General features: G+C 38.0%; 1 protein-coding gene across 4 annotated transcripts in view; it reads left to right on the top strand.

Moving 5' to 3' along the window:
* The first annotated feature begins 945 nt into the window (after window positions 1–945).
* The window catches only part of RMDN2 (regulator of microtubule dynamics 2), an 84,910-nt gene continuing 64,039 nt past the window's right edge, over window positions 946–21,816 (top strand). Inside the window, exons 1-2 of one of the 4 annotated variants that reach the window (XM_043980072.1) lie at window positions 946–1,058; window positions 11,005–11,477. In XM_043980072.1, coding sequence (XP_043836007.1) covers window positions 11,023–11,477 — 455 coding nt within the window. In that variant the 5' untranslated portion in view covers window positions 946–1,058; window positions 11,005–11,022. Of the gene's footprint in view, window positions 1,105–1,321; window positions 1,613–11,004; window positions 11,478–21,816 lie in introns of those variants that run through there. The other 3 variants (XM_043980071.1, XM_043980073.1, XM_043980070.1) reach the window with 3 other exon arrangements.

Here is a 21,816-nt window from a genome sequence, read left to right as displayed (position 1 = left end):
GTCTTGTTTGGAAAACAGCATGGCCAGTGTCACTAGATTGTGGGAGTACACTGGGAACATATGGGGACGCCCTATGATGTAAGAAGACTGGAAAGATAGGAAGGGGACAGTTTATAAAGGGCTTTAAAGTTCAAACATAAGATTTTTTTTAAGTGAGGCAATTGGGGTTAAGTGACTTGCCCAGGGTCACACAGCTAGTAAGTGTTAAGTGTCTGAGGCCGGATTTGAACTCAGGTATTCCTGACTCCAGGGTTGGTGCTCTATCCACTTCGCCACCTAGCAGCCCCAGCAAACATAAGATTTTAAAAATTGATTCTGGAGGTAATAGGGAATCACTGGAATTTACTGAATTGGGAGAAAGTCTGACATGGTCAGACTTGTGTATAAGGAAAATCATTTCTGACAGCTGAATGGAAGATAAACTGGAGAAAAGAGCTTTTTCTTTCTTTTTCTTTTTTAGACTTTAAAAATATGGTAGCTTTCAGGAAGTTTTTTTTGTTATTTTTCAGAGCTGTTTTTTGGGGGAGTATGAGATCTACTTTATCAATCCAAACATTTGTTAAACCAAAGACTTACTGCTATTCTTTACAGAGGAGTTATACTAAGCTTGGCTTGACCATGTTTACCTAAAGCAAATATTGGCTATATATTGTATTTGTTGTAAATAGCGGGTTTTTTGGGGGGTGGGGAGGTAATCTCTGAATTGTAGCTCAAATTTAAGTTCTTTTAATGCTTTGCCAATGTAACTTTATATTTGAATATAATGTATCTTTAATAGGTAGATGTCTCACGAGCTCTAAGGTCTCCTCCAATTCTATAACATGCCATGTTACTTTATATCCCATCCCAGTGCCTCTGCTACTTTCTCCCCTCAGGCATAAATTGGAAGGGAACTGAGAGTCCTGTCCCCTGGCCCCCTCGTTTGTTTGTTTGTTTGTTTTAGCTAACACCACTGAGATCTGGAAGGTAGTGACTCGTCCAAGGTCAAACAGAGAGCGAGTAGAAGGGATACCCAATCAGGCGGGATTTGAGCCCATTTCTTCCGACTACAAATCCAGGTATCCACCGAGCACACACACCGGCCTTGGGCAGGCCCGTGGGCAGGTAGGGTGGACCGGGCAGATGTGCGACCCTCAGTCTGGGAGCTCAGCCGGCTCGCAGGCACCTGAACCTCAGCGTCCTCATCTATACACGGGGTGGGGGAAGGGTGGCCCTTCCAGCTCTAAACTTCGGCCCTTATCGGGTCACCAAAATCGATGGGCCAGCGTCCCCGGGGCGGCCCGGCCCGGCCCGGGCACAGGGCCTGGCGCCAGTCCCGGCTTCTTCCTCAGGTTACAGAAGGCCGGACGAAACGCTCCCCGCCCGGGCTAAAAGCGCCGTCCGCCTCGCGCCTTCCGGCCTCGGACACGGGGTCGGGCCGGGCAGCGGCCTGAAGTGTGGAGGCCGGTGGGTCGTGCGTGTGGCGCCGACCCCGGCGGAGGCATAGCCAGTCCGGGTTTTCCGGATCACGCGGGACGGGCAGCAGAGGGGTGGGGGGGGGGGCGGCCGCGCCACGCCGCGCCGGGCCGCGCCACCCTTTATCCGAGGCACGAAGCCCACGCGCGGCCTAGGGGTAAGGAGGAGAGGGCGGGGCTGGGGAGCAAGAAGGGGCGCTCGGCTTTGGCCGGGGGAAGGGGGCTCGCGCGCGCTAGAGCGAGGATGGTGAACAGTAAGGGGAGGGAGAAACCAGGGCGGGCGCGCGGGCGTAGGGGGGCGGGGAGGGAAAGGAGGAGGAGGAAGAGGTGGAGGTGGCAGCGGCGGCACCACTAATGCGCCTGCGCCTTCCCCAGCCCAGACGTTCCCCGCGCGACCTCTTCCAAACTGCTCTCGTACCTCACTCCCGCGGTCCAACCTGCGTCCTCTCTGCCCTGGTCCCAGAGAACGGGGCGGGAACATGCCGCTGCGGGCCTTAACCCCGAAAACCGCCGCTCCCCATATGCCTCCTGCCTCCGGCTCTAGTGCCGGAGCCCAACCCCCTCATTTTACGTCCGGGGAAACTGAGGCCCCATTGCGATATTAATCTATCCATGGTCACAAGATTGACTGAGCCAGAATTTGACCCCAGCGCCCTCTAGCCCTAAGCTCCCTCCTCCGTAGTGCTCAGGAACTGGAACTGGAAGCGGCATGAGGCATGATCTAGTTCAGCCCTGACGTTTTATAGCTAGGGGGAAACAGGCCCAGAGAGGGCGAAGTAAAAGAAACATAGGCAGTGAATGGGGTATCAGTCAGGATTTGGGCCCTTTTCTTCTGCCTCCGAACCCAGGCTTCTGCAATACACACACCGGCTTCTCTTCCTTTTTTAGTAGTCCTTTAGCGGTTTTTGTTGTTGTTGTTGTTATTTGTTTGTGTGTGTCTGTGGTATTTTGAATAGAACACTTAAGGGGCTCATGTAAAAAACCATTTCTGTTACGGAGTTTCTTTTTTAATATGTGCACATAAACATGGGGACCGTGGAAAGCCGGACAGAGTGACAGTAGATAGATAAAAGTGGACCTGTGATTTCATTGGTATAGGGAACTAAGTGAGGAAACAATGCCTAGCAGCCCACTATTACTGCACAAATGAGCCAGCCCGGGATATAGACAGGTAAACTGTGGCTTATGTCACACCCCCACGATTGGGTGATGAATGTGTGTAGGCACCATTCCACAGATGACATTCTTTTCTCCTGAGCCACTCAACCCAGAGAGAGTAATGAAAGAGATGTTTCTTAAAAAGCAGTTTTGGTTTAAAAAAAAATCAGGAGTGAGTGTGTGTGTGTGTGTGTGTGTGTGTGAGAGAGATATTAATTAAAACAAAGACGATGCTTAAATTGTTAACAAAGAATGTATCCATGTTAGCATAGTCATTTTCACCAGTGAGAAGAAAACAGCACCTTCTTTCTCAAACTGTCAGGATTTGATAAGGGTCCACCGTGTGCTTTATTAGAGAGTATCAAGAGAAAAGAGCAACTACCTCTGAGTTTTGTTTTTTAGAATAATTAGTGGAAAAGGAGGTATTGAAGATTTTGGGGTGCCTTTCAAAGAGGCATGAAACAGTTAAATTCTCCCCAAAATCTAGTTTCAATGGCATTTTCTCTATAACTAGAACACTGAAATATTAAGTGACTTGCCCATAGTCATGTGGCTTATATGTGTCACAAGCAGGCCTTGATCCCAGGTCTTCTTGACTCTGAGGCTGATACCCCATTCACTACCCATGTTTCTTTTACTTCTTTTTGTTTTTTGCCACATCATCACCAATTTACCTGACCAGGCATTCTTTTCAGATAAGAGAATCTTCTATTACTCCCAACCAGCTTGGCTTGATTAGAGAGTTTCATACATGATTTCTCTGCCTACCTAGATTGTCATATTTTTAAGAAAAATGTGAACTACATTTGCATACAACTAGTATTTGGTAAACCAAAAATGAAGGGATCCCTTCATTACTATAACAGAAACAATGATAATAATATAAAAGATGGTCCCCAAGTTTGGTACAAAATATTTTTGAACATTTTCAGTTCATCAACTCTCCTTGGGAATTCCTACTGTCATACTTAGAGGAAAGAGTACTGGATTTGACCTTATGTCCTAAAATTGTGCCCTGCCTAGGACACTTAACCAGCTTTCTGAACATTACCAAATCACTTCATCTCTCTGAGCCTCAGTCTCCTCATCTGTAAAATAAAAGTTTTTTGGTGATCTCTGAGGTTCCTTCCAGTTATAAATCTGTAGTCCTATGAACAATTGCTAGGATTGTCATTACCCACAAGGCCATTGCCTTGGTCAACTTCTGTAAGAGACTTGTTGACTAAACCAGAAACACATTACCATTTTGGAAAACAAAACAAAACAAAACAAAATTCTTTTCTGTACCCATATATGAGAACTTAGAGCTGGAAAAGACCTTAGAAACCATCTAAATTAACCCTCTCATTCTGTGGCTAAGGAATATTCTAATAACATGTACTAAACACACAGCTAAAAGTATGACTTTTGGGAAAGGACCATTTACAATGCTATTGTTGTTGCTCTTCTATGTCCTATCAAATCGGCCTACACCAACCATATCTTCCACCACTATGACTTTGCCCAAGTTGTTCCTCACTTGCCAGAATGCACACCTCTTTACTCCACCTCTTAGAATATTAAATCAGTCAAGGCTCATCTATAGCGATATAGATATGGCTTTTTCTGAGTCAGCTAGGTGGTACAGTGAATAGAAAAGTGGACCTGGAGCCAGGAAGGCCTGAATTCAAAATCTGCCTCAAATACTTAAGCAGCTGCATGACACTCATAGGAGGCCAGTGTTCTATCCACTAGTCTGTCCACCTGGCTGCCTCAAGAAATAGAGCCCTCCTTTCTGAGACTAGAGAGAAGGAGAAACGAATGGGTGAGGACACCAAGAGGTTAGGAAGTCTAGAGGAAGGAGGTTGATGTTGTTTTTTTAAATGGTTTCAGTTTCTTTACCCTCTTAAAGCAGAGGGTAAAGTCATCTGAGGAGTTTGGGAGTGAATTTGAGGACTCATAGAGAGAAAGGGATGTTCCTGATTTTTCTAGCCTGAAGTAATTTCAGTTGCCTCTTCTATAGCTCTCATGGTGGTATTCCTATTTATTTTCTACTTAGACTTGCACATAGAATAATAATATTAATGAATAAATATTGATTGAATTTAGTTAAAGCAGTAAGTGTATTGAGTACATACAAAGTACAAGGCACCACGTTTGGTATTAGGGATACAAAAAAGTAAAGTATATGGGTCCTGTCCCCAAGAACCTTATAGACTGAGTAGGGAGATGTGATGTATACATGAAATAATACTGAGAGACAGCATGTGATAAGTAATCAGTCAATCAATAAACATTTGTTAAGTGTGTGGCAGGCACTGTGCTAAGCACTGGGAATATAAAAAAGCAGAAGACAGTGCCTGAGTTAGGGAGCTTACAATTTAATGTAAGTACTAAATAAGTGTTATATACAGTACATATTACTGCAGTTTAGAAGAGGAAAAGATGATCATAGGACAGGGTTACTTGATAAGCCTTCAAAGAAAATAGGACTTTAACCTTGTTAAAAATAAAAATTTACCTTATCTTTAACATTGCTTTAATTACTATCTTAGTAATCTTACCAAAAAGAAACCTACTCTTTGGATTGACTTTGAAATATACCAACAGAGAATGGACAACTATCTGTTAATATTATAAAATGGATGCCCCACATTGGATTGGAGGTTAGACCAAGGTCCCTTTCTACTCCAATTCTTTGAGCTGAACTTTAAACTTAGATATCTGGAGATGAGGAGGGCATTCTAAGAAGGAAAAATGAGTTACACCAAGGAGGAAAGAATTAATGAAAGAGGAGGCTTGATCTAACAACAGTGTGTACAATGGATTGGATTCAGAGGAAGATGAATTAGAAAACCATTGCAATATGGATTGGTGAGGGACTGGATTATGGTGAAGACAGTAGAGATATCACTATTAGAAATATTCTGGGGGCAACTAGGTGGCACACTGGATAGAACACCAGCCTTGGATTCAGGAGGACCTGAGTTCAAATCCGGCCTCAGACACTTAACACTTACTAGCTGTGTGACCCTGGGCAAGTCACTTAACCCTAATTGCCTCACCCAAAAAACCAAACCAAACCAAACAAACAAAGAAAAAAGAAACATTCTGAGGTAAAAGTTGATTAGTTGAATTTCCAGAGTAAGGAGAATGAGAAGAACCAAAGACAAATCTGATGCCATAGGATCTATGATAGCGAGGTGGACAGGACCTCAGAGGTCATTTAATCTAGCACACCATGCAAGATCACACAAGTAGTAAGTGAGGCAGAATTTGAACTACATAGATACTCTGACTCCAAATCTACCAATATTCATGTTAGAAAGGGGTTTTCTTGAAGAAATATGGAAGCCTAGAAGGAGAACTAAGTTGACTGGAAATACACTTTTACTCAGATGATAGTGGGGTTTCCAAGTGGAAATCTCCAGAAACAAAGTTTTCTATAGAAACGATCAAAATTTAGAACCATAATGGAAGTAATAGAGTGGATTCATTAGAATGGATGAGATCTCTGAGGGAGAAGATATAGAGAATAAAGAAGAAAGGGCCGAGGCAGGAGGCTCAGAGAAGGTATAGTTTGTGTTTAAGAGAAGTAAGAAAACCAACAAGATGTGCAGATGGTTGAGAACTTCAAGGACTTGATATTCTATAGTGTCTAAAGCAACAAAGGGGAGGAAGAATGAGCACTGAGTAAAGACCTCACATTGTGATTAGGCAGTCATTTGTCATTATAGAAGTGAGTAGATTTGATAGAATATTAAAAATAAAATCAGGTTTCATAAACTTTAAAGTGTGAGTTGGTAGTGAAGAAATTCAGGCAGTGAAGACAGACTACTTTTTCAAGTTTATTGTTAAACGAGAAAAATAGGACAGTAACTCAGGGGAGTATCACCATTAAGGGAAAAAATTTTTTTCCAAGATAGGAGAGATCTGAACATATTTGTATGCTCTGGGGAAAGAGTCAATGGAGAGGAAGAGATGGAAGTTGATTGAGGGAGAGGAGATACTTATTGGAGTAAGCTCCTAGAGAAAGTATTAGGGGATGAGATAAAGACCACCGTAAAAGGAGAAATTGTATCTCCTCTCCAAAACAGATAAAAGTATGAAAGAAGATTGAAATCAATTGAGGCACAGAACAGGGTGAAAATAGCCCTTTCAGGCCCATTCTCCAGGCCTAACCTTCCCTTTGAAACAAAAGAAGAGAAGCCCTTCTGAGGTTAAGAATTGGGGGGAACCAGCCCCTCCTGAATAGTTCTCTGGATATAGTCACAGCTTATATTGAGCTAAAATTGCTCTTACTCAGCTCCTGGACATCCCAAGTGAGATAAACTTGTCTTGTTTAAGCTTCTCTATTTTTTCTGCCCTTAAATTTGTCCTCATTAACTTCTTTCCTAGGTGTCCTTTTGGCATAAGTTCCCTAACTACTCAATATAGTGTCAGCCTTGATTGTTTCCAATACTTTCAGTTCTTAACACCCTTCTCTACTTTTTCTCACCTTCTTGACTGTGCAGTTCCCTCTTTTCTTTATTCACATTTTTCTTTCTTCTCAACTATCATAACACCATAACAGCTTTTCTCTATTCTAATAACCTTCATTCCCCACCCTGACCCCAAATCTAGGACTCTTCTTAAGGATGATCATAATACCTGATAATTCATGTTTATAAATTAAAAAAAAAAACTTCCAAGACAAATTAATGCCAAATTCACCTGTCTTCATTATATAATACATGTGATATATGATACATAATGATGATGACGATAGCTAGCATTTTAAGGTTTATAAAGCAATTTACATATGTTATCTTATTCTCACAGTGACCCCAGGATGTTTTTCAGTTGTTCAGTCATTTTTCAGTTGTGTATGACTCTTCATCACTCCATTTGGGGTTTTCTTGGCAAAGATATGGAATGGTTTACCATTTCCTTTTCTAGTTCATTTTACAGATGAGGAAACTAAGGCAAAAAGGATTAAATGACTTGCCCAGAGTTCCACAACTAGTGAGTATCTAAGGCCATATTTGACCTCAGGAAGATGAGTCTTTCTGATTCTAGCCTGGCATTCTATGCACTGCACCACTTACTTGCCCCAACCCTGGGAAGTAGCTGTTATTATCCCCGTTTTATAGATAAGGAAATTGAGGCTGAAATAGATTAAATGACTTGACCCATACCACATAGGTAGTATCTGAGGCAGGATCCAAATTCAGGTCTTCCTGACTCCAAGTCTAGCATTCTAGCTGCCACCTAGCTGCCAAAGGCTTCCTACAAGATAAATAATCTAAACTTGCTTCTTCTCCAGCCTTTGAGCACTTGGTTCAGCCATCTAACCAACCCTCCTCCCCCCACACCAGTCCTTTCCTACACCAAAGCAATAATACTAAAGTTGTTGATCTAACATAGGTGAACTTGAGGCCCTGCCACACTCTTTAGCTCTGAGCTTCTAGGCCAGTTTCCCTTTCTGAAAGGTAATATTTCTAAACTTGTTTTTTGGATCAATTAAGTTGCATAATTTAAATGAAAATTTCCAGCAAGTAGTAAATTTTGGAAGTTGTCCCTTATCTATGAAATGAAGGACCTGGACGTAGATAACCGGCACCTCTTTAGAACCCCTGATTTCCTTCAAAACTCATTTCAAACACCATTTCTTATAGGAGTCCTTTCCAGATGCTGCAAGAATTTAACTTATGTCGATTGTGTACATGCTATCCATGTACATCTGTTTCTCCTGATAGAAGATCAGTTCCATAAGGATATAAACTTCCGTTTTTAAAAAATCCACACCTTCTGGCATAGTGTTTGGCACCTAATTGGAGCTTATTAAATGCTTGTTGAATGATTGATAGATGACTTGTAAAGGCACTTGCAGTTGAAAATTTTAATAACTTAATGAAAAAGTTTTGAGCTTTGAAATGGTGATGTATCTTATTTAGCATTTTATGTTATAATTCATGCCTATGGAATTTTTGTTATATTTGTTTTTTAATATTTTGTTATTCATCCTTTCTAATTGCACTTTTTTTTTTTAGTGAGGCAATTGGGGTTAAGCGACTTGCCCAGGGTCACACAGCTAGTAAGTGTTAAGTGTCTGAGGCTGGATTTGAACTCAGGTACTCCTGACTCCAGGGCCGGTGCTCTATCCACTGTGCCACCTAGCTGCCCCCTAATTGCACTTTCAAATTGTTGCTTATCTAAGTTACTCAGATTTTAGAGAGGGGGATTCTTTCATTTTTAGTTTCTAATTTTTCTTATCCACATTGTAATTACTGCCTTTGAATAATATATTACTAACAACTATGAATTTACCTTATCACATACAATATTTTATCCTTCTCTTTACATTTGTGTACTTCTTAACATTTTAACTCATTCTTTATATATAGAGAGACATTGTAGTCTACTGAATAGAGGAATGGCCTTGGAGAGTTAGGTATACCTAGGTTCTTGGCCTGTTTCTGACTCTAACCAGCTAGTTAACCATAAACAAGTTCCTTAACCTGTTAGTTCCCCCAAACATCTCTCTTAAGATTCTTAAGTTATAGATGAGTTGTTGGTTTGCATTAGTAAAAGAAGTTTCTACATCAAGAATGAAGTCACAAGACTGAACCAAAAATATGTATTTAGTAAAACACATTTATTTTTATTCCTTGTGATTCTTAGTTTATGATCTTATTTATTTTTTTTTGGTGGGTCAATGGGGGTTAAGTGACCTGCCCAGGGTCACACAGCTAGTAAGTGTCAAGTGTCTGAGGCCGGATCTGAACCCAGGTACTCCTGAATCCAGGGCCAGTGCTTTATCCACTGTGCCACCTAGCTGCCCCCAATCTTATTTTTTATAAATAGAATATTACTTAGATTATTTAGGGATAATTTACCACTCTGTAAATAGAATAACAACTCATTCATCTGGCTTCCTCACCTGTTCAGAACATACAATTAAAGCATTTTGGTGTTTAAAAAGGTGGTTGTGTTCAGACATTTTTTAGTCATGTCTGACTCTTTGTGATCCCATCTGGAGTTTTCTTGGCAGAAATACTGGATTGATTTGCCATTTCCTTCTCTAGCTCATTTTACAGATGAGGCAAACAGGATTAAGTGACTTGCCATGACCACATTGTCTGAGGCCAGGTTTGAACTCAGGAAGATGAGTCTTCCTGACTCCAGGCCTGGCACTCTCTCTACTGTGTGACCAAGCTGCCCCCCAAAAGGTGATAAATTTCAGTAATTTTGAAAACTCATTCACATGGAAATACCTCATTTCACAATAGAGCTCCTTAAGGACACAGACTGTTTTTTGGCCTTTCTTTGTGCCTCCCTGCAGAGTACAGTGCCTGGCACATAGTAGGCACTTAGGAAATTCTTGCTTACACAAATAAGGCACTTTTATAAGTATCATTTTGGAAAAAATAAAAGTATTGTTCTTCTTAATATCAGTTTTTGAAATATAGTATAACATCAAAGCTACAAGTGTAGTAAAGCTACAAGAATACTGTGTACAGTGGAAATTAGGAACACTGGGTGCTAGTTTGGGCTAACTAGCCCTGTGACCTTTGTGAGTGATTTAAATTCTCTGAGACTCAGTATTCAGTATAGTGTAGTAGGTTGGATTAGATCATTACTAAATTTCCTCCTGGCTCCCTAATTCTGATTGTAAAATTTTTGTGGACAGAACTTCATGAACTTCATGTGTTTCGCTAGTTTATATGATTCAAATTTTATTTATAAGGTTGCTATGAAAGGACTGTGGGGTAAAACTATTGGAAAAAATAAAACTAAACAGAATATAACAAACGGTAATCTATAACAGAGTTTACAAATATTAAAGAGCTTATACTACTTTATAATAAAAGTTCAGAATACGAAAATGTGCATCTTTACAATATGTACCTTTTGGGGAAACCATTATATTTCACATGCTACTGAATTTCTGTAGTTTATTCTATATTTTTTACAGAATATAGTCATTTTCTCAGAAAATCTTAGGCCTTTGGTGGTTAATATCCTCAGCAATTTCTATGAACCAGTCCTAAAGAACACATTTTTTAAAAAATAGAAACCACTTGTGAATGTTTAGTAACAAGTTAGATTTTTATGAAAGTTTCACAAATAGTGTTCCTTTGCAGTGTATCAGCAGGTAGCTGCGACTTTTAGATGGTTTTTTTTTTTTTGGATTGATTTAATGGAGATGTTATCACAAGAGAATTCAATAAATTTTTTTTTAGAATAATTTATTTGGATTTTACTCTCTAGACATGGAACTAATAATATTTTATATATTATGTTTATTTCCATTTTTATAAATTTTAAATATATATATGGTCTTGGGTATATAATTGTTTTAAATGAACTACACATTATTGCTTTTATTGGACAAAGCAAAAAAAATATTCATCTATATTTGTAATTTCAGAGACGAAAGAACAGAGAAATGTCTCAAGCTGCAAGTAAAGGACTAATGTTAGGCATCATGATGGGGACTGCTGGAATAAGCTTGATCATTGTGTGGTACCAAAAAATTCGTAAACTTGGTACAACAATGAATTTGCCTAAATTTCTGTCATTGAGCAATGAGTTTCATTCAATTAACTTGCAAGATGCAGTTCATAATGAAAGAGGAACAGTAGTGGTATTACAGCAAAGTCAGTTTCAGATACTGGAGAAATTAAACGATTTGCTGATGAGTGTGGAAGAACTCAAAGAGGAAGTCAAATTTCTCAAAGAAGCTATTCCAGAGTTGGAGAAACACGTACGAGTTGAACTCCGAGGGAAGACCGCTATGCACAGGACAAGCCCTCAGCATCAAGCAGCTAGAAAGAAAAAAGCTGAGGCAAGCAGAGGCATCTCAACTAGCAATAGTTCAGAAGAAGCAGAAAGTGAAGGAGGGTAAGTCTACAAAATGTTGCTTACATTGAATTAACTATTGTAAGGGCAACAGGAAGTTCTAAGTCCAATTAACAACAAAAACCATTTAAGGCATTGAGACCACGTGGCTGCCACCTGCAAGTACTCAATAAATTTGCCCAACTGTTGGCTAGTAACCTCGTGTTCCACTTAAATACTGCAGCCTGGTGATGGCTGGATTACAAATGCTATTCTTGGAACTCATCACCTCCAAAGAAGTATAGGTAGAAAATGGAAGAGGTTTATAGAAGGGTGTGGGCAAATATAAATGGCAGAGTTGTTATGGCTACTAAGAAAACTGAATTATAACTGACTTTGAAGGTTGGCACCAAGGAGGTTGACAGCTGTACCCTCTTATGGCATGTCCTTTGAGTCCTCTTGGCAACAGAATATTGAGCTATGTGACTCATGAGTTTGACACAATATGTCAGTTCTTGGGATTATTTCTTTCTTCTTTTTCACCACCACTACCACCATCATCACTACCATCACTATCACCACCACCATCAGCAGCAGTATCTCACATGTAATATAATGCTTTAGGATTTGCAAAGCTTTGTTCTTTCAATAGCCTTATGAAAACTCTAGAAGGTAATCTACGAATTGCCTAGTACTCTGTTTCCTAAGCATAAAACAAATACAAGTAAAATGTAACAGTTCAGGTTATTGTCGTTTAAGCATTTATTTATTTATTTGTTTGTTCATTCATGAAGGGCAATGGGGGTTAAGTGACTTGCCCAGGGTCACAGGGCTAGTAAGTATCAAGTGTCTGAGGCTGGTTTTGAACTCAGGTACTCCTGAATCCAGGGCTGGTGCTTTATCCATTGCACTACCTAGCTGCCTCTTAAATTTTTTTTTTATAAAGAAAACAACACCTATTTAAAAATTAAAAACCAGGGATTTAAATTTTTCTTTAACAAAATAAATATTTTAGAATATAAAGGGAATTTCTGTATCAGGATTTATTGATAATAATAAAGTCAGAAATTGGACCATGTATATGAATAAAACATTTTTCTCTAATGATTTTAGTTTATGATCTATCTCTTTGTAAATATAATGTTTAGATTATCTGGAGTTGATTATCACTCTGTAAATATAATTTTAAAGTCTCCTGACTTCCTTAACTCAGAATATAGACTTAAGACAAAGTCCTCGAAAGCTCAAAAAGTTCTGAAATTTGTTTGTCCTTTATAGATTATTCTAGCTACACTCCAACGTCCCAAGTTATATGACCACTGAAACATCTTACTCTGATAGTTTGGTAGATCAGCAATCTCAAAGACCTGAGTACTCCATTCTAGTTTTTCCTGGCTTTTTTTCCCTTTTAAAAAGAATTATTATTTTTTCAGTCAACAAACATTTACCTTCTCTTACTCCCATCCCACCCCATTCTTCACAATTGAGAAATTAAGAAAATTGAGAAATCAAGAATCAGCAAAACACCTATTAAGAACATGGATAATCAAGCAAAATAAATTTCCACAGTAGACATGTCTAAAAATATATACCTGTATGTTTTAATTTGTGCTATGAATCTTTCTCTTCTCTATGGGGAGGTAGGTAGCAAGTTTGCACAAAACCTTTTCAGTTTAATATAATGAAAATTGTCCATTTTATATCCATTAATGCTTTCTCTCTCTTGTTTGGTAATAAATTCTTCCCTTGTCTATATATCTGACAGGTAAACTATTCCACACTTTCCTTTTTTGCTTACCCTTCACATCTAAATCATGTACCTATTTTGACCTTATCTAGGTTTATGGGGTAAGGTGTTGGGCTATACCTAGTTTCTGCCAAACTTTTTCAGTTTTCCTAGAAGCTTTTATCAAATAGTGAATTTTTGTCCCAAAAGTCTGGATCTTTGCATTTACCAAATGCTAGATTACTATTATTGTTTCTTACCATGTATTGTGTACCTAATCTATTCCACTAATCCACGCCCCTATTTCTTAGCCAGTACCAGATTGTTTTGATGATTATTACTGCTTTGTAATAAAGTTTGAGGTTTCATATGGTTAGGCTACCTTCCTTCACATTTGTTTTTTAAGTCCCTTGATATTTTTGACCCTTTGTACTTACAGATGAATTTTGTTATTACTTTTCCAAGATCTATAAAATACATTTTTGCTAGTTTGATTGGCATGGCACTGAACAAGTATATTAATTTAGGTAGAATTGTCATTTTCATTACATTGGCTGGGCTTACCCATTAGCAGTTAATATGTTTCCAGTTGTTTCGACCTGACTTTATTTGTGTGAAATATATTTTGTAATTGTATTCATATAGTTCCTGGGTTTATCTTTGCAGGTAGACACCCAAGTATTTTACATAGTCTATAGTTATTTTAAGTGAAAGTTCTCTATCTCTTGCTACAGGATTTTGTTGATAATATGTAGATATGCTGGTGATTTATGTGGGTTTGTTTTATATCCTGTGACTTTGCTAAAGTTGTTAATTATTTCAGCTAGTTTTTTAGTTGACTTTCTTCTCCAAGTATACCATCATATCATCTGCAAAGCATGATAATTTTGTTTATTCATTGCCTATTCTAATTCCTTACGTTTTTTCTTCTTTTATTGCTATAGCATTTATAGTACAATATTGAATAATAGCAGTGATAATGGGCATCCTTGCTTCATTACTGATCTTATTGGGCAGGTTTCTAGCTTATCCCTGTTACAGATAATACTTGCTGTTGGTTTTAGATAAATACTAATCACTTTAAGGAAAGCTCCATTTATTCTTGTACTTTCTAGAGTTTTTAATAGGAATGAGGGTTATATTTTGTCTAAAGCTTTTTCTGTATCTATTGAGATAATTATGATTTTTGTTGGTTTTGTTATTGATATGGTCAATTATGCAGGTACTTGTCCTAATATAGAATCAGCCTTGCATTCCTGCAATAACTCCAACCTGATCATAGTATATGACCTTTCTGATATATTGTTGTAATTTCCTTTCTAGTATTTTATTTTAAAATTTTGCCTTAATATTCATTAGGGAAATTGGTCTATAGTTTCCTTTCTCTGTTTTTAGTCTTCCTGGTTTAGGTATCAGCACCATATTTGTGTCATAAAAGGAATATGGTAGGATTCCTTTGCCTATTTTCCCAAGTAGTTTATATAATATTAGAATTAATTGTTCTCTAAATGTTTGGTAGAATTTACTTGTTAATCCATCTGGTCCTGGGGATTTTTTTCTTAGGGAGTTCATTAATGGCTTGTTCAGTTTTTTTTTCTAAGATAGGGTTATTTAAATATTCTACTTCCTTTTCTGTTAATCTGGGCAATTTCTATTTTTGTAAATATTTTGTAAATATTCATCCATTTCACTTAGATTGTCAGATTTATTGGGATATCTCAATAATTGCTTTAATTTCCTTTTCATTGGTGTTAAAATTCACTCTTTTTATTTTTGATACTGGTAATTTGGTTTTCTTCCTTTTAAAAAAATCAAATTAACTAATGGTTCATTTTATTGGCTTTTTCACAAAACCAGCTCCTAGTTTTATTTATATAAGTTCAATGTTGGTATTTTTCATTTCAATTTTATTAATCTCATCTTTGGTTTTCAGGATTTCCAATTTGGTATTTAATTGGGGGTTTTAAATTTTTTTTTTTTTTAGTTTTATTTTTTAGTTGCATGCCTAATTCATCTCTATTTTGTTGACATAAGCATTTAGTGATATAAATTTTGCCCTAAGTATTGCTTTGGCTGAATCCCATTAATTCTGGTATATTGTCTCATTGCTCTTCTTTTTCATGAAATTATTGTTTCCATATTTTGTTCTTTGATTCACTCATTCTTTAGGATTAGATTTTGTGAGGCAATTGGGGTTAAGTGACTTGCCCAGAGTTACACAGCTAGTAAGTGTTAAGTGTCTGAGGCCAGATTTGAACTCAGGTCCTCCTGAATCCAGGGCCAGTGCTCTATCCACTGTACCACCTCGCTGCTCCTGCAGTTAATTTTTATCTTTATATGGCTCTTTATTGAATATAATTCTTATCATATTATGATTGGAGAAGGATGGATTTAATATTTCTGGCTTTCTACATTTGGTTGTGAGGTTTTTATGCCATAATATATGGTAAGTTTTTGTGTAGGTGCCATCTATCTCTAAGAAAAAGGTATTTTCCTTTCTATTCCCATTCTGTTTTCTCCAGAGGTCTATCATATTTAACTTTTCTTTTTTCTTTTTTTTTTTTTTAAGAGGGTCAATGAGGGTTAAGTGACTTGCCCAGGGTCACATAGCTAGTAACTGTCAAGTGTCTGAGGCTGGATTTGAACTCAGGTACTCCTGAATCTAAGGCCAGTGCTTTATCCACTGCGCCACCCAGCTGCCCCCATATTTAACTTTTCTAAAATTCTATTCATCTCTTAACTCTTTTGTGTTTAGTTTTTGGTTAGATTTATCTAGTTCTGAGAGGGGAAGTTGAAGTCTCACACTAGTATAGTTTTGCTGTCTAGTTTCTCCTATAATGCATTTAACTTTTTCTTTAAGAATTTGAATGCTACAACTGTGAATGACTTAGCTATGCCCAGAAATACAAAGCTCTGAGACAATTCTGAAGGACTTATGATTAAAAAAATGCTATCCACCTCTAGAGGAAGTACTAATAGAATCTGAATGCAGATCAAAGCATATTTTAAAAAAAATAAATTTTTTTTGGCTATTTCCTTTCACAGCATGACCAATGAAAACATGTTTTGCATGATTGCACACATATAACTTTTATCAAATTGCTTGCCTTCTCAATGAGGGGGGAGAGTAGGGAGGCTGGAAGAGAATTTGGAACTCAAAATTGTAAAAACTGAAGGTTAAAAATTGTTTTTACATGTAAATGGAAAAAAACTTTAAATTAAAAAAATAATTTGTCATTTTGCCATTTGCATATATATAATATATATTATATATAATATATATAATATATATATATATATATAATTAGTATTGATATTACTTCATTGTCTATACTTGATATTACTTCATTGTCTTTTAGCAAGGTGTAATTTCCTTTCTTGTCTTTTTTCTTTAGATATGGCTTTGCTTTTGCTTTGTCTGAGATCATGATCGTCATTTCTGCTTTTTAAAAAATTTCATCTAAAGCATAATAAATTCTCCTCCAGCCCCTTACCTTTACTCTTTGTATCTTCTCTCTACCTTATGTGCATTACTTGTTTTTTATTTTTTTATTTTTTGTGGGGCAATGAGAGTTAAGTGACTTGCCCAGGGTCACACAACTAGTAAGTGTCAAGTGTCTGAGGCTGAATTTGAACTCAGGTCCTCCTGAATCCAGGGCCAGTGACTTATCCACTGTACCACCTAGCTGCCCCATGTGTATTACTTGTAAACAACATATTGTAGGATTCTGTTGTTTAATCTCCTCTGCTATTTACTTCCTTTTTATGGATAAGTTCATCCCATTCACAGTTATGATTACTGTGTGTTTCCCTCCATCTTGTTTCTTCCCTGTTTATTGTCTTTCTCTCTTTCCTTTCATCCTATTCCTTCTCAAAAGTGTTTTGCTTCTGACCACCACCTCCCCCAAACTGCCCTCCTTTCTATCTGCCATGACCCCTTTCTCTCTCTTTCTCTCTCTCTCTCTCTTTTTTTTTTTTTGGTGAGGCCATTGGGGTTAAGTGACTTGCCCAGGGTCACACAGCTAGTAAGTGTTAAGTGTCTGAGACCAGATTTGAACTCAGGTCCTCCTGACTCCAGGGCCAGTACTCTATCCACTGTAACACCTAGCTGCCCTGACCCTCTTCTCTTATTCCCCTCTCCTCCTACTTCCCTGTAGGGTAAGATAGATTTCTATACCCAGCTGAGTGTGCATGTTATTTCCTCTATCATCAAATTCTAATGAGAGTTTCCAGGTATATTATAGTCAAATTCCAGAGATCCCAGGTCAAGGAGAAAATATTACAAGCAGCTAGAAAAATGGAATTCAGATACTGTGGAGCCACAGTCAGGATAACACATGATCTAGCACCTTCTACATTAAAGGACTGAAGGGCATGGAATATGATATATAGAGGGCAAAGGTACTGGGTCTACAACCTAAAATAATCTACCCAGCAAAACTGAGTATAATGCTTCAGGGGAAAAATTGGGACTTAAATGAAAAAGAGGACTTTCAGGCATTTGTGATGAAAAGACCTGAGCTGAATAGAAAATTTGACTTTCAAATACAAGACCCTAGAGAAGCATAAAAAGGTAAACAGGAAAAAGAAATCATGAGGCACATTAAAAGGTTAAACTGTTTACATTCTTACATGAGAAAATAATGCTTCCAACTCATAAGAACTTCCTCAGTATTAGGACAGCTGAAAGGAATATACTTAGAGAGCACAGGTGTGAATTGAATATGAATGGATGATATCCATAAGGCATTTGTCCTTGTTTTTTTTGTGGGGCAGGCAGGGTGGGGTGGCTTATGTCTGGGGTTGGATTTGGGCTTGGGGCCTCCTGGGTCCAGGGCTTGTGCTTTGTCCACTGCGTCACCTAGCAGATCTATGATGTCATCTTTAAAATAAAGTTAAGGGGTAAGGGAAATGCACTGAAAGAAAGGGAAAGGGAGAGGTGGAAGGGTGTAAAAAAGTTCACATAAAAGAACCAAGAAAAAGCTTATGGAGTGGAAGGGGAAATGGGAAAGGAGTGGGGGAGTGAGTGAGACTTACTTTCATCAGAATTGGCTCAAAGAGGGAATAACATAAACACTCAAGTGAGTATAGTAATATATTTTTCCCTGAGGGAAAGTGGGAAGGGAAGGGGAAAAGGAGTGGGGGAGTGAGTGAGACTTACTTTCATCAGAATTGGATCAAAGAGGGAATAACATAAACACTCAAGTGGGTATAGTAATATATTTTTCCCTGAGGGAAAGTGGGAGGGGAAGGGGAAAAGTGGGGGAGAGGTAAAGGAAGGGAGGGCAGATTGGGGCAGGGGGCAGTAAAAAGCAAGACACTTTTGAGGATGTTTAGGGTGAAAGAAGATAAAAAATGGAGGAAATATCAAAGTGAGGGAGTAGGATGGAGGGTAATACAGGAAGCAATAGTAACTGAAAGAAATGATGAACAGGATGCCATCAGAAGGTCATATGAAGGTGCAAACCATCAACAGAGGAAGAGCTGATGGTATTTGAATACAGATTGAAGTGTGAAAAAAAATTCTAATGAGAGTAAGATTGAAGCATTCCCTACCACCACCACCACCACCACCATCTTTCCTTCTACTTGTAGAAATTCTTTCATACTTCTTTTATGCGAGATACTTCTACCCTTCCTTTTTCCCTTTTCCCAGTGCATCCCTCTTTCACTCCTTTTTTTTTTTTTGAGATCCCCTTCCATCATGGGTCCCCTGGAACTCTTCTGTACTATTGCATTGGTGAGAAGAATCTAGTCCATCACAGTAGATCAACACACAATGATGATGATACTGTGTACAGTGTTCTTCTGGTTCTGCTCATCTCACTCATCATCAGTTCATGCAAGTCCCTCCAAGTTTCTCTGAACTGATCCTGCTCATTGTTTCTTATAGCACAATAGAATTCCATTACATTCATATACCACAACTTGTTCAGCCATTCCCCAATTGATGGGCAACCCCATAATTTCCAATTCCTTGCTACCACAAAAAGAGCAGCTATAAATACTTTTGTACATGTGGGTCCTTTTCCCTTTTCTATGATCTCTTTGGGGAAAAGACCCAAAAGTGGTATTGCTGGGTCAAAGGGTATGCACAGCTTTATTGCCCTTTGGGCATAATTCCAGATTGCTCTCCAGAATGGTTGTATCAGTTCACAGCTCTATCAACAATATATTAGTGTTCCAATTTTCCCACAGCTTCTCCAACATTATTATTTTCCTTTTTTGTCATATTAGCCAATCTGATAGGTGTGAGGTGGTACCTCAGAGTTGTTTTAATTTGCATCTCTCTAATCAATAGTGATTTAGAGCATTTTTTCATATGGCAATAGATAGCTTTTATTTCTTCAACAGAAAACTGCCTGTTCATATCCTTTGACCATTTCTCAATTGGGAAATGACTTGGATACATATAAATTTGATTTAGTTCCCTATGTATTTTAGAAATGAGACCTTTATCAGAAGTACTGGCCATAAAAATTGTTTCCCAGCTTTCTGCATCCCTTCTAATTTTGGATGCATTTCTTCTGTTTGTACAAAACCTTTTTAATTTAATGTAATCAAAATCATCCATTTTGCATTTCATAATATTCTCTATCTCTTGTTTAGTCATAAACTGTTCTACTTTCCAAGGATCTGAAAGGTAGACTATTCCTTCCTCTCCTAATTGATCTATGGTATCATTTCTTATGTCTAGATCATGTGTCCATTTTGACCTTATTTTAGTATAAGGTGTAAGGTGTTGGTCTATGCCTAATTTCTGCCATACTGTCTTCCAGTTTTCCCAGCAGTTTTTGTCAAATACTGAATTCCTATGCCAGAAGCTGGAGTCTCTAGGTTTATCAAACACTGCATTACTAATGTCATTTGCTACTGTGTCTCCTGTGCCTAGCCCATTCCATTGATCCTCCATCTATTTTTTTTTTTGCAGGGCAACAGGGGTTAAGTGACTTGCCCAGGGTCACACAGCTAGTAAGTGTCAAGTGTCTGAGGCCGGATTTGAACTCAGGTACTCCTGACTCCAGGGCTGGTGCTCTATCCACTGCACCACCTAGCTGCCCTTTCACTCCTTTTGAAAAAGATATCCCATCATATTCAACTCATACCTGTGTCCTCTCTCAATGCATACTCCTTCTAATTGCCCTAATAATGAGAAAGTTCTTAGGAGTTACAAGTGTCATTTTCCCATGTAGGAATGTAAACCATCTAACCTTATCAAATCCCTCATGTTTTATTTTCTGTTTAGCTTTTTGTTCTTTTCTCGAGTCTTATATTTGAAATCAAATTTTCTGTTCAGCTCTGTCTTTTTATGAGGTATACTTGAAAGTCCTCTATTTCATTAAACATCCATTTTTTCCCCCAGAAGAATTAATACTCAGTTTCGCTGGTTGTAATTCTTGGTTGTAATCCTACCTCCTTTGTTCTCCAAAATATCATATTCTAAGCCCTCCAGTCCTTTAATCCTTTATTATCCTGACTGTTTCTTTCTGGCTGTTTGCAGTACTTTCCCTTTGAACTGGAAGCTTTGGAATTTGGCTATAATATTCTTGGGAGTTTTCATTTGGGAATTTCTTTCAGTAAGTGATCAGTGGATTCTTTTGATTTTCATTTCACCCCCTGGTTCTATGATATCATAAAAATTTTCCACAATAATTTCTTGAAATATGATGTCTAGGTTCTTTGGAGCATGGCTTTCAGGTAGTCCATTTCCTTGATTTATTGTCCAGTTCAGTTGTTTTTCCAATGAAATATTTCACATATTCTTCTATTTTTTCATTCTTTTGATTTTGTTTTATTGTTTCCTGAGATCTCATGGAGTCATTAGCTTCTAGTCACCCAATTCTAATTTTTAAAGAATTTTTTTTCTTTTTTGGGGTTAAGTGACTTGCCCAGGGTCACACAGCCAGTAAGTGTTAAGTGTCTGAGGCCGGATTTGAACTCAGGCCCTTCTGACTCCAGGGCTGGTGCTCTATCCACTGTGCCATCTAGCTGCCCCCAAGAATTTTTTTCTTTAGTGGGCTTTTGTACTTTTTCCAATTGGCCAATTCTACTTTTATTTAAAGTTTTGAGTTCCATATTCTACCACTCTCTTATTCCCTCCCTCCCTCCCCTCCCCCCTTCCTGAGATGGTAATTAATCAGATATAGGTTATACATGTGCAATTATGTAAAACATTACTATATAGGGCATTTTATGTAAAAAGACAAGTAAAAAAATATGCAAAATATCATGCTTCAGTCAATAAATATCAGTTCTTTCTCTGGAGGTGGATAGTATGCTTTATCATTAGTCCTTTGGGATTGTCTTGAATCAATGTATTGCTGAGAATAGTTAAGTCATTCACAATTGCTCATAGAACAATAATGCTGTCACTGTGTACAGTGTTCTCCTGGTTCTGCTCACTTCACTATACATTAGTTTATATAAGTCTTTCCAGGTTTTTCTGAAATCATCCTGCTTGTCATTTCTTATAGCACAATATTATTCCATTACACTCATATACCACACAGCTTGTTTAGTCATTCCCCATTTGATGAGCATTCCTTCAGTTTCCAATTCTCAGCTACCACAAAGAGTTTTTATAAATGTTTTTTGGGTACAATTTTTTCCTTTTCTCTTTTTCACAGTTGCTATTGTTAACTGTTTCCCTCCATCCTATTCCTTCCCCTCCTACTT

Source organism: Dromiciops gliroides, chromosome 2 (genome assembly GCF_019393635.1).
Source record: "Dromiciops gliroides isolate mDroGli1 chromosome 2, mDroGli1.pri, whole genome shotgun sequence".
Lineage (NCBI taxonomy): Eukaryota > Metazoa > Chordata > Mammalia > Microbiotheria > Microbiotheriidae > Dromiciops > Dromiciops gliroides.
The sequence above is the reverse complement of the archived record's forward strand: the minus strand, read 5'-3'. Positions and strand labels throughout refer to the sequence as shown.